The sequence below is a fragment of the Mycteria americana genome, chromosome 1 (assembly GCF_035582795.1).
Source record: "Mycteria americana isolate JAX WOST 10 ecotype Jacksonville Zoo and Gardens chromosome 1, USCA_MyAme_1.0, whole genome shotgun sequence".
Classification (NCBI taxonomy): Eukaryota; Metazoa; Chordata; class Aves; order Ciconiiformes; family Ciconiidae; genus Mycteria; species Mycteria americana.
In genome coordinates this window covers 13,633,136-13,645,640 of record NC_134365.1, presented here as the reverse complement: position 1 = coordinate 13,645,640, position 12,505 = coordinate 13,633,136, and the positions used below count along the sequence as shown (strand labels likewise).

Here is a 12,505-nt window from a genome sequence, read left to right as displayed (position 1 = left end):
GTCGTACTCTAACCAAATGCGTGTGTGAAGCACAGAACCTCGGGGGCCAGAATAACCTTTGGTTTTGTCCAAGACACAGCAGAAAAATGGTGCCCTGGGAACAACCTTGAGAGTCCCTTCGGCTTTAATCTGTACAATGATTAATTAGCAGGTGTCAGGTTTTAATTAATTTATTTTTTTTTATTAGGGGTGAACTTGGAAAAATATAAGCTGAAAAAATGTGTTTTACTTACTTATTGTGGCCCCAGACTCGGGCCTGTTCAGGGAACTGATGATAACAAAGCCGAAGCCTTCATTCTCCTTGCGGTGGATCACAACATCACTGGTTTGCAGGCTGTGAGAAGTGAAGCCCTCGGGGGGTGTAGCATTGCTACTAGAGACAGCGTGATTACTGTTAGCATAAGTAGCGTAGTCACTTCTTGGAGAACTGTGGTGCGTAGACACCGAGCCTGGGCTTCTGCCATTCTCTGGGCACGGTTCTCCTACAACATAAATCACACCAGTATTACAGTCTGACTTGCTCAGTGGCCTTGTGGCTTACACTACATTTGTTAATGCAGCATGAATACAGTTGACTGTCTATAGCCCAGACTACCGCAAGTATTAAACTAGGAGCTGTAATAGATGCAGAGAGACAGGAATCTACACAATTATGCAAAACGTTCAAGGGCAATCAGATAAAGCAAGCATGAACACTCACTGCTACGCTAACTGGAAGAGAGGAAAGGAAAGTAAGAAACAGTGACTATTTGGATTGCAAAAACATTAGCAAGCACTATTCCCTTGTCTGCTGGTTGATCTGTCATCAAGAGGAAAATGTGACTGTCTAATCCAATATAAAATTATTTGTATTTGGATTAAAAGAATTTAAGCAGGCAGCTAACATAGACTAATTAGGATTAGCTGCATAATGTTCTTCTTACAAGTTGATTAGCATGCTCAAAAGATGTTCATGGAACAGAGCAGTTACACAATGAAAAATAATCACAAATAGTTTTTCTGTGGGCGTCGTGACAGAAGCAGTGGTCATTTAAAGGTTTTGAAGATGCTCTTGTGTGGCGAGTTCAAAAGGGCAGAAGTGAAAATGCAGTCTGTCCACACTTCAGTATTGCTTTATAGTAACAAGAACAGGGAACAAGTTAAATCTTGTGGGATTACACACTTTTTTAGCACAAGCAGTTTGGCAATTGAAAACAGTAAAGTTACACTTCCAGATGGGAAAAAAGATTTATATTCCTCGCAGATCTAAGTTGTTTACACAAATCAGCATTTATTGACAGTTTTAATACAGAACTTTCAGATGAATGTAAGTAATATGTTTTCTGTTCGGAGCAATGAGTGGCAGAGTCATTCTACTGAACATGTGAAGAGTTTATGCATACACATATACATCCTAGGAAGAGAGCTTGCAAATTAGACCTTCAGTGTGTATATGTTAATAAAATAAACATCATCCAAGGACAAGCTGTTGTTTTCTCAGTCAGGTGTGTCCTTTAGCAGTCCTTCTGCAACTATGAAATAAAGTGATTAGAGAGAATAAAGAGGAAGAAAAACAAACAATTATTATACTCCTGCTTTAGAATTGAAAATCTCCAAGAGTTATTGAACCAAATCTGCAACTAAATGCCATAGTCAGTGACAAGAGAGATCTCATTTTCTGGCTGTCATGTTTCAGAAAGCTGAATATTGTTTATGTCAGTATGGCTGCAACAGAAAGGAAATTATCTTACCCTGCAGAATGACCAAGAGCTGGCTTGGCCATGAAAGAATGCAACTGAATGCCATTAAGTATAGGAAAAGAAAGATAAAGGAGGAAAAGTTTAAATGGCTATTTGATTGTCAGCTGTGCAATAGATATTCATCAGAAAAATTACATTTTGATTCTGCCTGGGAAAAAATGGCATTTTAATCTGCACTGTTCTGAATACCGCTTTTTCCTAATCAAATTGTTTTCCAGAACTTGTGAATGGTGATTCTCTGTTCCTGATCTGGGTAAATATCTGTGCAAAATGATGATTCCAGGTGAGGACTGAGATATGTACATCAGCTGTCAGGCAGGTAAGGAAAGCCCCAGATCCCTCTGTGGTATACATTCACGCTAGTGAGGAATTCACATGACATTAATTGGCCTGATGTGTTAGTGTAGCATTTTTCAGTCATGCCCAACATCAGTCATTTTACAATTTTTCCACAAAGCTTATGTTGTAACACACCAAATTAAAATCCTGTTCAGCTCCTGGAATGTTTAAACATTAATGAGTTACACACTATACTCCCCGGTGTGGCACTCCCAAGGCCCAAGAATAACTCCAGGTGTTTTACCAGCTTGCTTCATTCTCTGTGCCAGGAGACCAGAGTGTCTAATAGACCCTTTTATTTAATATTTAACAAGCAGCAGCGAAGGCTGGCATCCGCTCCGTGCTAACCCTCTTGCTAATTTTGCCTGCAGTCTGTACAGCTGGCTGACCCGGGAAAGGTGCTAATCGCAAGCGCTCGGCGGATTACCTTGGTTATTGGCCATTTTCCTAGTGCTGGGGGAGCTGCGAGGGGGCGTCGCGCCGGGCGGAGGGGGACCTTTCTGGCTGGAGGACTCTGGAGTCAGTAACAGAAGAAAGTCAGTCCCGCGAGAGCGCGGCTGGCAGGAGCTGCGGTGCCGCAGTGGGAGGGGGACTGCGAAGACGAAGGTGAGTGGGAGGGCGGCTTTTTGGCAGGGGAGTGAAGGGGAACGGCGCAGGCAACGACAGCGGATCTGGGGCATGGGGAAGCGGAAGACAGGACAGGCTGAGAACGTGGTTTTGCTCATTTCTGGTGCCTCAGTGAAGTGTACTCACCACAAAGGTTTTAAAAGTTCTTAAATAAACTTCTTTCCTCGAGTAAGCAAAGCTTGCAATGGAACGGCAGCAAATTCTCCCATTAAAGCTTTAATAGATGCTGCCACACGTTTTTGCAGGTTCCAGTGTTTTGCAATAATTGACACCGAGCTAGTCTAAAGGTTTAATTTACTTTGAATTCTTCATATTGTCTTAGGTTTATTTTCTGAATGTGCCTGCTTGAAGAGAAGGTCCGGCCCTATTCCTAGGAGCCGCTTGTGCCATACGGAAGGTTTTCAGCCAGCTTGCGTTGCAGTCGGGGGGAAAATTCCAGATGACATCAGTGAGACCAGAAATGGGCTTTTAACACATACAAGAGCGAAATGAGTTCCTGCCCTAAACAGTTAACAGTCTTTGAGCCTTTCTCTGATTGCTTATTGACACAGTCAGCTTTAACAGCTTTAACTTAGGTGAATGTTTTGTCCCAAAAGTGGACAAGAGGAGACAGCACAGACCAAGACAGCATGGAACAAATCCAGAGCGCTCATGATCACCACACCGGGGTTGCCAATATTGTTTCCACTTCTGAAGGAAACAACACTCAGCTGCAGTGTTTTTGTCACAGAAACAAGGGACACATATTTACTATTATATTTTCTTCAAAATTACACAAACATTCACTTTGATTTTAATTTTCTCTACTTTTTAAAACAGCACGTTTGTGCTGCCAGCACTGAGATCTGTTTTTCCTTTCACCTTTCCCAGCCTTCACTCACCCGTGGGTAGCACCTTTCTCCTCACAGTAAGATTCACTTGCCCGTTTCGGGCAGCGTTATGCATAAGATCAATCACATATCGGTGAGTTTTGCCAGCCACTGGAATCCCATCTACATACACCAGCTCATCACCAGGATGGAGACGACCATCTCGGTCTGCTGAGCCCATGGCAATTACTGCTCCGATGAGAATCTAGGCAGCAAAGAAACAAAATCCCGTCATATATACACTGAACTTCCAATTTAGTGCCATGAATGTTGCACTGATTTTCCCTTTCTTTTGAAATTCAGCTAGTGATTCAGTGCAGGTGAAGAGATCTGTGTGTGTCTGAAAGCTGTGCTCTTCCTCTGCGGTAGATTGAAGTTGCTTCCTTGCCTTTGGTAAGAAGGTAAGATGTTTCCTACCTGCGTAGGAGTGATACACCTGAGAATCCTGATCTAGGGATGATCTGATATCTTCAAACCAAGACAATCTGTCTATAAGGAGTGTTGAGTTTATATAGACTACATTATGCAGAAGATCTAAACAGATTAATTCCATGTAAGGGTCCTTTTGACTTAAAATTAGTTAGTCTGCATATTTCCTATCAAAGGTTCCTCACTGCTTTGTGATTTAAGCACCTGGAGTAATACACTTGAGGTCGGTAGTGGAAGTGACCCCACCACACAGAATTTGCTTTGGGGAAAAGAAGTGCTATATCAAATGTTGTTACTCCTAATGAATAATTGCTCAGGTAGTGGTTGATTAACAAAATAGAAAAAGAGGAAAAATGTCAGCTTATTGTGGGCAGATGTTGTTTTCCCAAATCAACATTGAAACGTAATTTGTATGGGACATATAAACTAGTAAAAAATCTGTTCAAAACCATTTAATGACTTTCTCCACTTTCTATGCACATAAATTCACATAATTTATTAGAAGAAGACATATATATTTTCCCTGTGGAATAACTGGTAGAACAGTTGAGATTGATTCAAACAAAACCTGCTTTCTTTGAAAGAATATTAAAGCATTCACAAAGCGTGTTCCAAATTTTCCTTTCTCTTGTTCAGTGTGAGAGTGAGCACAGAATGATGGATATGACATGCCGTGTGACAATCCACTTTAAAAAATAAAAGATAAAAGCTATCAAGTATTGCTTTTCATGATGAACTGCAAAGGCTGGATGTGGTAGTCATGCAGGTGGTCTTGTGTTTTTTTGTGGTCTTAGCTGCAGAGTTGCAAGTATCCCAGCAGAGTGTTTAAATGAAACCCCATGCGGAGCCTGGAGAATTTTCCTCAGTTTCTAGCCTCCCTTTGGCTCACTTTTGCTTTCAAAACTTAGCAAAGAGAGAATATGATGCAACGTTTTCCTGCTTCCTGGTGTTCCTGGGATCCTGTTAAGCAGTGCCAGGCTGAGTTGCCAGAAAGACTCTTTCAGATTCTCCATTCTGTTCTTCAAATAGTGAAAGAACATACCTCAAAGCTTTGGAAAACACTTTGTGCAAAATCCAACTATGAAATATGTATTTATGTTCCTTTACTGGACAGGAAAAAAGCTGCCCAAAGCTACGTTTAGCTAGATCTCCACAAAGTATTCTCACAACCTTTATATTTGGGCATCTCATATAAGTAAGAATTTTTTCCTAGTTATCTTGGGAAGAGATGGGTGATAACCCTCTGCAGCTTGGGAGATTGTAGGGACTGCCTTCCTCCTTCGGTTTTATTGAGCATTTGCAGTTTCTTTATAATTGGCTGCCAAAGCATTGAACAATTTGTGCATCTTTAACCTTTGGAGAAACACAAATGCAGCTCACAGCATGGTAGGTCATCAGTATCTACAGCAAAGTACAAAAACTCTTTCTAGTTTTGATTAATTAAGTCATTATTGCTGATATTTCACATGTCCAGAGTAGAATGAGATTGTGTTACTCATCTCAGTGGTGTGACTGACTCCTAACCTAAGTAGCGGAGTCTTACTTTAAACACTTCAGGTAGGTGTGTTTGTCAAGATGATGGCCACCATATCTGTTATTGGGTATATTTAATAGCAAGAATAACTTAATTTTCCTTCTTTTTCATTTTCTGTGTCTGAACTTGTTTCTTATCCAGTATCTGCTCTCATTTCATGGCTGAGTAGTTTCCATAATAGTTATAAATTCTACAAGCAAAGCACAAATTGGAAAAATATTTATCAGGATTATATTACCTCTGTAATGCAGTTTCATACTGACATGAGATTGATTTGATTGTGTGAGGAAAAGGATGATGACACGTAGGCAATAAAGAGTGTGTTGTAGAGAAAAGGGAAAGTTTCACCTATTGCTAGAGATTAAACATGAGAAATGCTGGGATTAGGAAGATTGTGACAGAGCATAATCTGAATTTGAAGCCTGGGTCTATTAACTCATACATGTTAATCTGTGTTGATACTGAGTTTCTTTGCAATTCTTGACAATTATTTGACTTTGTGTTTCAGTTTCTCTGAATATAACACAGTAGCTTCACAGGCACATAGTAAAATTTAAGTAATACACATAAAAGGTGTGATTCATCTCACCTAATTTTAAGTGCCTATGATGTCTAAATCCAAGTTCATAATCTGAACTCTGTCTAATCACTGCTAAAAATAGGAGTTCCTAAGGCGTGGTCTGCATTATCCTGACGTTTTGCTCTATGGACATCTGTTATGTCTTAAAAATGTCTGTTTCTTGGCACTGATCATAAAAGGAATATAGACATACATCTTGCAGGCATTTTTGAGAAGAATCCCAGTCAATCTGTGTTGAAAAGGTGAAACTCTTAGTGTAATTATGTATATGTTCCTGTGATTTTGAGTTTGAGCTGCACAATTGTATCTAAAATACTTCTCTGCTTTGGGACAGCAATTTGCAATTTCAGTAAAGTTCCAATTTATGTATGTTTTCAGCCTTTCAGTGATATTATAATTCACTGTAATAGAGTCAGATTATCTCCAACTCCTCGAGTTACTGGGAGATGTGATAAATACCTGTGGTGGTATCATCTCATGAGATTTGAGAGGTGATTGGAACTGGCACAACCCACGGTCTTGATAGCTGAAGTTTCTGAATAAATTTGTCTTTCCTTTGGAAAACACCTTTATGCTTACAAATATGGGAAGTGGAGTAGTCCAGCAGCACTTTCTCCTTCTAAGGTGCCAGGTAGCTGATATAACTAGAAGGAAACTAAGCTACAGTCCCTCTATAGTGTCAGTATTATCCTTCTAAAAAAACTTTACGTGGATTCTGCTGCTTTGAAAAATTTATTGCCTTATGCTGAAGAACCCTTATTCCTTTTTAGAAACCAAACCACAAAGACAAAAGGCAATGAAAGCTTCCTTTTGTTCTGTGTTACCTGACTGCACAGCAGGAGAGCTGAAACAAACATTTCAAAGCATCTCAGTTCTTGTTTCATAGGAAATGCAGGGGTTTGGAGGACAGGCAGAAACTGCCTCTCCTTTTCTGGAGGTGAAAGGAATGGGAGTCTGCAGGTGGGCTGTCCATGGGGGAGCAGGGAAGCAGTGGAGGAGAGAAAACAGAGTTAAGAAGTCTTGTATTTTGAATACAAAATAGATGGAAACTAAAAAAAGTGGAGTACACCTGTCATCTTTATTAGTGATGAATTTGAGCAGTGAAAGCAAGTAGATGGGCAACAGAGAGGGAGTGAGGATGGAGAAGTTGAGCACTGCAACACCTAGCTCCGAGGAGGTGCCTTTTTGCCTCGTAGGATCCTCAGCCTCAAGCTAGGATCTTATTCATTCCTGAGGACTTTGAGACATGGTTTGTGGGGAGACATAAAGCCTGTTAGCTTGATAAGTTTGGGGGAAAATGCTTTTGTATTTGCAAGCCCTGAAATAGAGATAGCGACCTTGAGGCTAAGCGCAGGCTGAGAGCAATTGTTCAGCAGGACCATTTTTGGTCCTGCTCTCCAAAAATAGCAAGGTGCTTATCTCTGCATTTGGTATCCAGCTATGACTCTTTGACTTTGGACAGGAAAGCCAGGTCAGTCCTTTGCTGAAAAGAAACTAGAAAGAGCTGCTTCCTCTGTAACAGTTCAGTGCATAATTCATGTGGCTGGGAGGCAAAAGACTCGTTTCCAAATTCCCACTCTACTGGACTGTTGAGCAGAGACATACATTCAGGTCTCCCACAACTCCGGCATGTATTCTTAACCATTAGAATATTAGATATTCTAAACCAGTTTTCTCTCAGTCCTTTAGGTTGAAATAATTCCATTTTACATAAACAATCATCTTTTAGATGAGGCATTTGAGCTGCATTTTTCCCTATGAGAATGTCGTAAACCTGAAAACTGCAGAGCCAGTCAGGCACTTAGTCTGTGACTACTTAATTATCCATTTGTAATGAAAAAAGCACTAAAGTAGGCACCAAGACAGACTTTCCCAGAATACTGAGCAGCCTTGTAGCCAGGGACACTTTCCTGGGAGGTGGGAAATGCCACTAGACACTACTGTCCGAAGCATGTAGAGGGAGATTTCCAAACCTTCCACTAGTGCCAATTCTTTGCAGGATAAAATGACAAAATGGGACATTTCCTCTAGCTCCTAACAGATTTCCTTTCTGGCTTCATGCAGTACATGAGCTTTGAGAACCCATACTGGCTGGGCCGTCCAGAAAGGACAGGAAAAATGCTTAATTGGAGACTGTGCAGCTGATGGCTCAGTGGCCTCATTTTATGTGCGCTGGGACATGCTCCATGGAAGAAAGTTAGATGCCAGAGGGCCTTCAGGCACACCGCAAGTGAAGGTGATGAAACAGGGCTGTTTTGGAGTCCTTTTGTACAGCTACACCTTATTTAGCTTTGAAAATCCATTCCAAAACACTTATTCTAAAATAGGGTCTCTGCATTTCAGTCAGCACTTGAGGCACCTTTTTTAGAATACAGTGCATTTGTTTCTTTTTACAAAGGCATCTGTAAACTATTAATATTTATCAGTACTTTGACAGATGTTGACAATTTTAAAATAGAGGAGCTTCTTTGTTTCTCAGAGCCATGTGTTGGTTAAAGTTAATGCTTGAATGACAACTATATTATTCTGTATGAATTCGAATATGGAATATATAAATCTATCAACTAGTTATACATTATCTCAGAAATGTGGTAACACAGGTATGCATAAGGTTGTGATAATAAAATGTTATCATTATCGACTTGGGATTAGTCCTTGTTGACAAACCATAGTTACATCATCAAAGTTATTCTGAAGGAGTACTAATTATGCCTGCTCTCTCAAAATTATGCTATTTATATATATCACTAACTTGACAAAATGTGTACACATTTCTTTCAAAAATTGTGTATAAGTTTTGTTTTATATTTTATTTGACCTGCAATGAGTCTATGTTGGTTTTGTTACCTGTTATTTGGTTACGGGGATGTCTCCCTCCTAATGGTATAAAGCTACCATTTTTGTGTCTGATGCATCACATGATGTTGTCATCTAAACTGGAACATGGACTACTGTTCCCTGGTGAGGCCTTCTGTGTTTCTGGAAATAAACTGCATTGTCAACAGTATCTTTTAACCTTATGTGTATATAAAGTCTGCCTACATTGAACATAGTTATACATAGTCTTACATAATCGGATTTTTAAAATCTTCTGCTTAAACTCGGTTTTGGGAAGTCAAGATTAAAAGATGCCAGGTCACACTCTGCAGTAAAGGGCTGAGTGATGCACTGTTTCTAACTTAATTCCTTCTGATTCTAACTTAATTTACTGTGACATCTTTTAGATGCAGACAACCTGAGAGTCCTGTCTTTTTCTATGCATGAATAAAAAAGCCATTTTACTTATAGCCCTAACATGGTGTTCATTTGGGTTCAGCTATGTAGTAATATTTTTCTGACCTTTACAAAGATCTTAGAGGAAAGTCAGGAAGAAATAACTCACAGGCTGTCCAGGCTCATCTCCTCCCAGGATCCTGAAGCCAAACCCAGACTCCATTCTCCGAAGGTGAACATCCAGCTCCTTGTAATCGGGACCTGGTTTAAAGGGAAATCCCAGTGAGCAAAGTATTTTGGTTTTGTCTTGAGAATTTGCACCACCTTCCCTCCCACCTTGTGTTCATTGCACATGACTAATGGCATCCTGGTTAGAGATGATGGAAACAAATGGGACACAATGTGTTGTACACAGACAAGCAGGAGACTTGAAAATGTAGATATTTCTTGGAGGATGGTTATGTTCAGTAGAATACACTAAGCCAAGCTAGAACACAATCACAGGAGAACAACACTGGAAAAGTCTGTCCAAAATAGAGATTATAAAGGTGCCTTCTTCCTACAACTGACTGCATAATATACTGCTGTTCATCCACCTCTGGTGTTTAATTTGCATTTTCCTTGCAGTTCATTAAAACCTAAAGTGAATAAACTGAAATGGGAGATAGAGATACATAGAAAAATTATCAGTCCAACTTACAAAAGATGAATAATCATTACAGGCTGTTTTAGTTCCACATACAGATGTAAAGCAGTATGTCTTTTTATGTAATGTAGCTTTTTAGTACTCCACTTTCAGGTAATACCCTCAATAAAGAGTTTTGACGAAAGCTATCATGATAAGCTTCTGAGTCTTAGGGTTTAAATTGAAAGCTAACATCATTAACTTGAACACCTTAATGCTACTCAATTAAAATCTCAACAGCTTTATGGATCATTAAGATTGTGCTTCCATATGTGTACGTAACTTGCCTGTAAACATATATTCTGCCCTGGAATATACCAGTTCAGGAACGCAGTGTTTTTTAAAAACAGTTTCTTATAAAAGTGTCTTTAGCTTTATTTGAAAGAGCCCATTGTTTTGAGCCTTGATGCCCTCAAAATACAAAAGAGAAATTTTGAATAAAATTTCAAATAGTATAACGTGAAACCGTAAGCAGTTAGAGGACTAAGAAGTCGTCTATTTTGACTGTCGCTTTGTCTGCATGTTCAGAGATGCTTTAGGCTCATCACCTAAAGCAGGACAGCGATTAACAGGAATGGGCTTTCGTACAGATTGCACTCTGGTCTATAAATTGTGACAGCTTTTGGCCAGTGTCAGCTTGTTGCCAACCCCAACAGACAAAAAGGGATGAGTAGGTTTATTTCAGCAAACTGATTGTAGTTTTTCCAGTTGTGCTGTGTTTCCTCAGGAGAGGAGGGACTACAGATGGCTGAAACACGGTACTTCAGCGACTCTTATTTACAGATCCCCTGCCAGAGCCATAAGTGGACACCTCACAAACTGTGGAGTTGGGCAGATCCCAGCTTTAGGCTGGGATTAAAGCTGATTCAGTTTCAGTCAGATCTTGCAAAGATGGAGACACAGAACTACATGCAGTGGCTCTATACTATGACCGTGCAATAAAAATCCTCTCTAGACAGCAGCATAGTGCATTATTTCTTCAATCTATATTGATATGAGTGAGGCTGAATCACAAATATTTCAGTTGGTAAAATAAAAGTATTACCTTTCCCTACCAACTTGCTTCTCATGTATTTAGAAGACAAACCCAAACAGATCCTAACAGCTTATTATCCTGATTTTTTCAATTTATTTGATAAGTGTCTCAACAGTGAATAAAAGAACAAATGAAGTTTGTGCATGTACAGTATGTTAACTTAATGCAAAGGTTGTTTCAAAGCTGTGAGAGGCAAAGGAATTTTAAGATGAAAGCAATACCTTATCTTTAACTGATTTGCTGTGCCTGAGTGTAACAAGGGTGGGGCTTAGTCCTAGAGAGAGGGCTTTGTAGATAGACATAGTAGGATGACCATCTATAGCCCAGGTCTAACACTTAAAGGCACTGTTTCCAGCAGTCTGTCACAAACCAAGCACTACCTTTATTTGCGCACACATGAATGAATATGCACAGTTGGGAATACATTAAGAAAGTATAAGAATGTCAGGTTGTGAAGAATATATGCTCTGGCACACCGTCCCTCAAACACATTATGTTGACAAAGCTCGTCCAAATGAATGTTGGCACCAGACTCCAAAATAAGAGGTACTATTTTTTTTTTAAAGAGGCTGTTTTCCTACCCATTTAGAATGGAATAGGTAAGCCAGGTTGACCATGAAAAGGTTTAGGCTGAAAATACTGTATATGGGCATACTTTTCCGTGAGCACAGTTTGGAAGTCTTTGGATTAACTGACTATGCCATCACACTTGCTCAGAAGAGCCTTCCTTCCCAAATAGCTGCAAGTCTGTGGAACCCATTGTCTGCCAACTCTTACCAGGTCACTGAAAACTGTTTTTAAAAAATAATATTCCTTTTTGCCCCACCAAAAAAACAAAACATGGGACTGGAAAGGATGCCTGGGTCATCTAGTCCAGCTCCCTATTATTGCAAGCCTCTGCAAGCAAACAGCACCTACACCTTACCAGTAAAGAAGACACTGGGTGCCTAAGCCTGTTTGTGGCCTTTGTCACTAGGTCACCTGCCTCATTCAGCATTTCATGGATGGATTGCACCCCATGATTTTACTTACTTTTTCACAGTAATATCGTATTGTCTCCAGCTACCGACTAGCATACTTAAGGAGCGTTTCCTCCACTGCTGTTGCTGGTTGTTTCAGCTTTCATGCTTGGTATGATATGACTCCATTAGCTGCACTGACCAGCTCTCCATTGGTCTGGAGACAACTACACCATAGATACCTGAAGTTACGTGTCTGAATGTGGACCTTATTTCCACCCTTAGCTTTTGTGCTTAGGTCATTAATGAAAGTAACACAGAAGATTTATTGCAAGGCTCTCCACTAATATTAACTTTTCAATCCAGAAACTGTTCTTTTAGTAGAATTGCTTATCTGCTTTCTAGCCATTCCTCTTTACAGTTTGTGCTAAGCACTGTCTTCTCCAGGCTAACATGAAAGTGCTTCAATTATAACTGGCATTTTGTAAAATATAT

At 39.9% G+C, this 12,505-nt stretch overlaps 1 protein-coding gene across 15 annotated transcripts in view; it reads right to left on the bottom strand.

Annotated features, from left to right (window-relative positions):
• The window catches only part of MAGI2 (membrane associated guanylate kinase, WW and PDZ domain containing 2), a 776,755-nt gene that overhangs the window by 63,564 nt on the left and 700,686 nt on the right, over positions 1 to 12,505 (bottom strand). For 8 of the 15 annotated variants that reach the window (XM_075491038.1, XM_075491056.1, XM_075491048.1 and 5 more), the window contains 4 exons: positions 9,500 to 9,594; positions 3,587 to 3,779; positions 2,506 to 2,592; positions 234 to 482 (listed from right to left, as the gene is read on the bottom strand). In XM_075491038.1, the coding sequence (XP_075347153.1) occupies positions 234 to 482; positions 2,506 to 2,592; positions 3,587 to 3,779; positions 9,500 to 9,594 (624 nt within the window). The remainder of the gene's footprint in view (positions 1 to 233; positions 483 to 2,505; positions 2,593 to 3,586; positions 3,780 to 9,499; positions 9,595 to 12,505) is intronic. The other 7 variants (XM_075491065.1, XM_075491083.1, XM_075491093.1 and 4 more) reach the window with 3 other exon arrangements.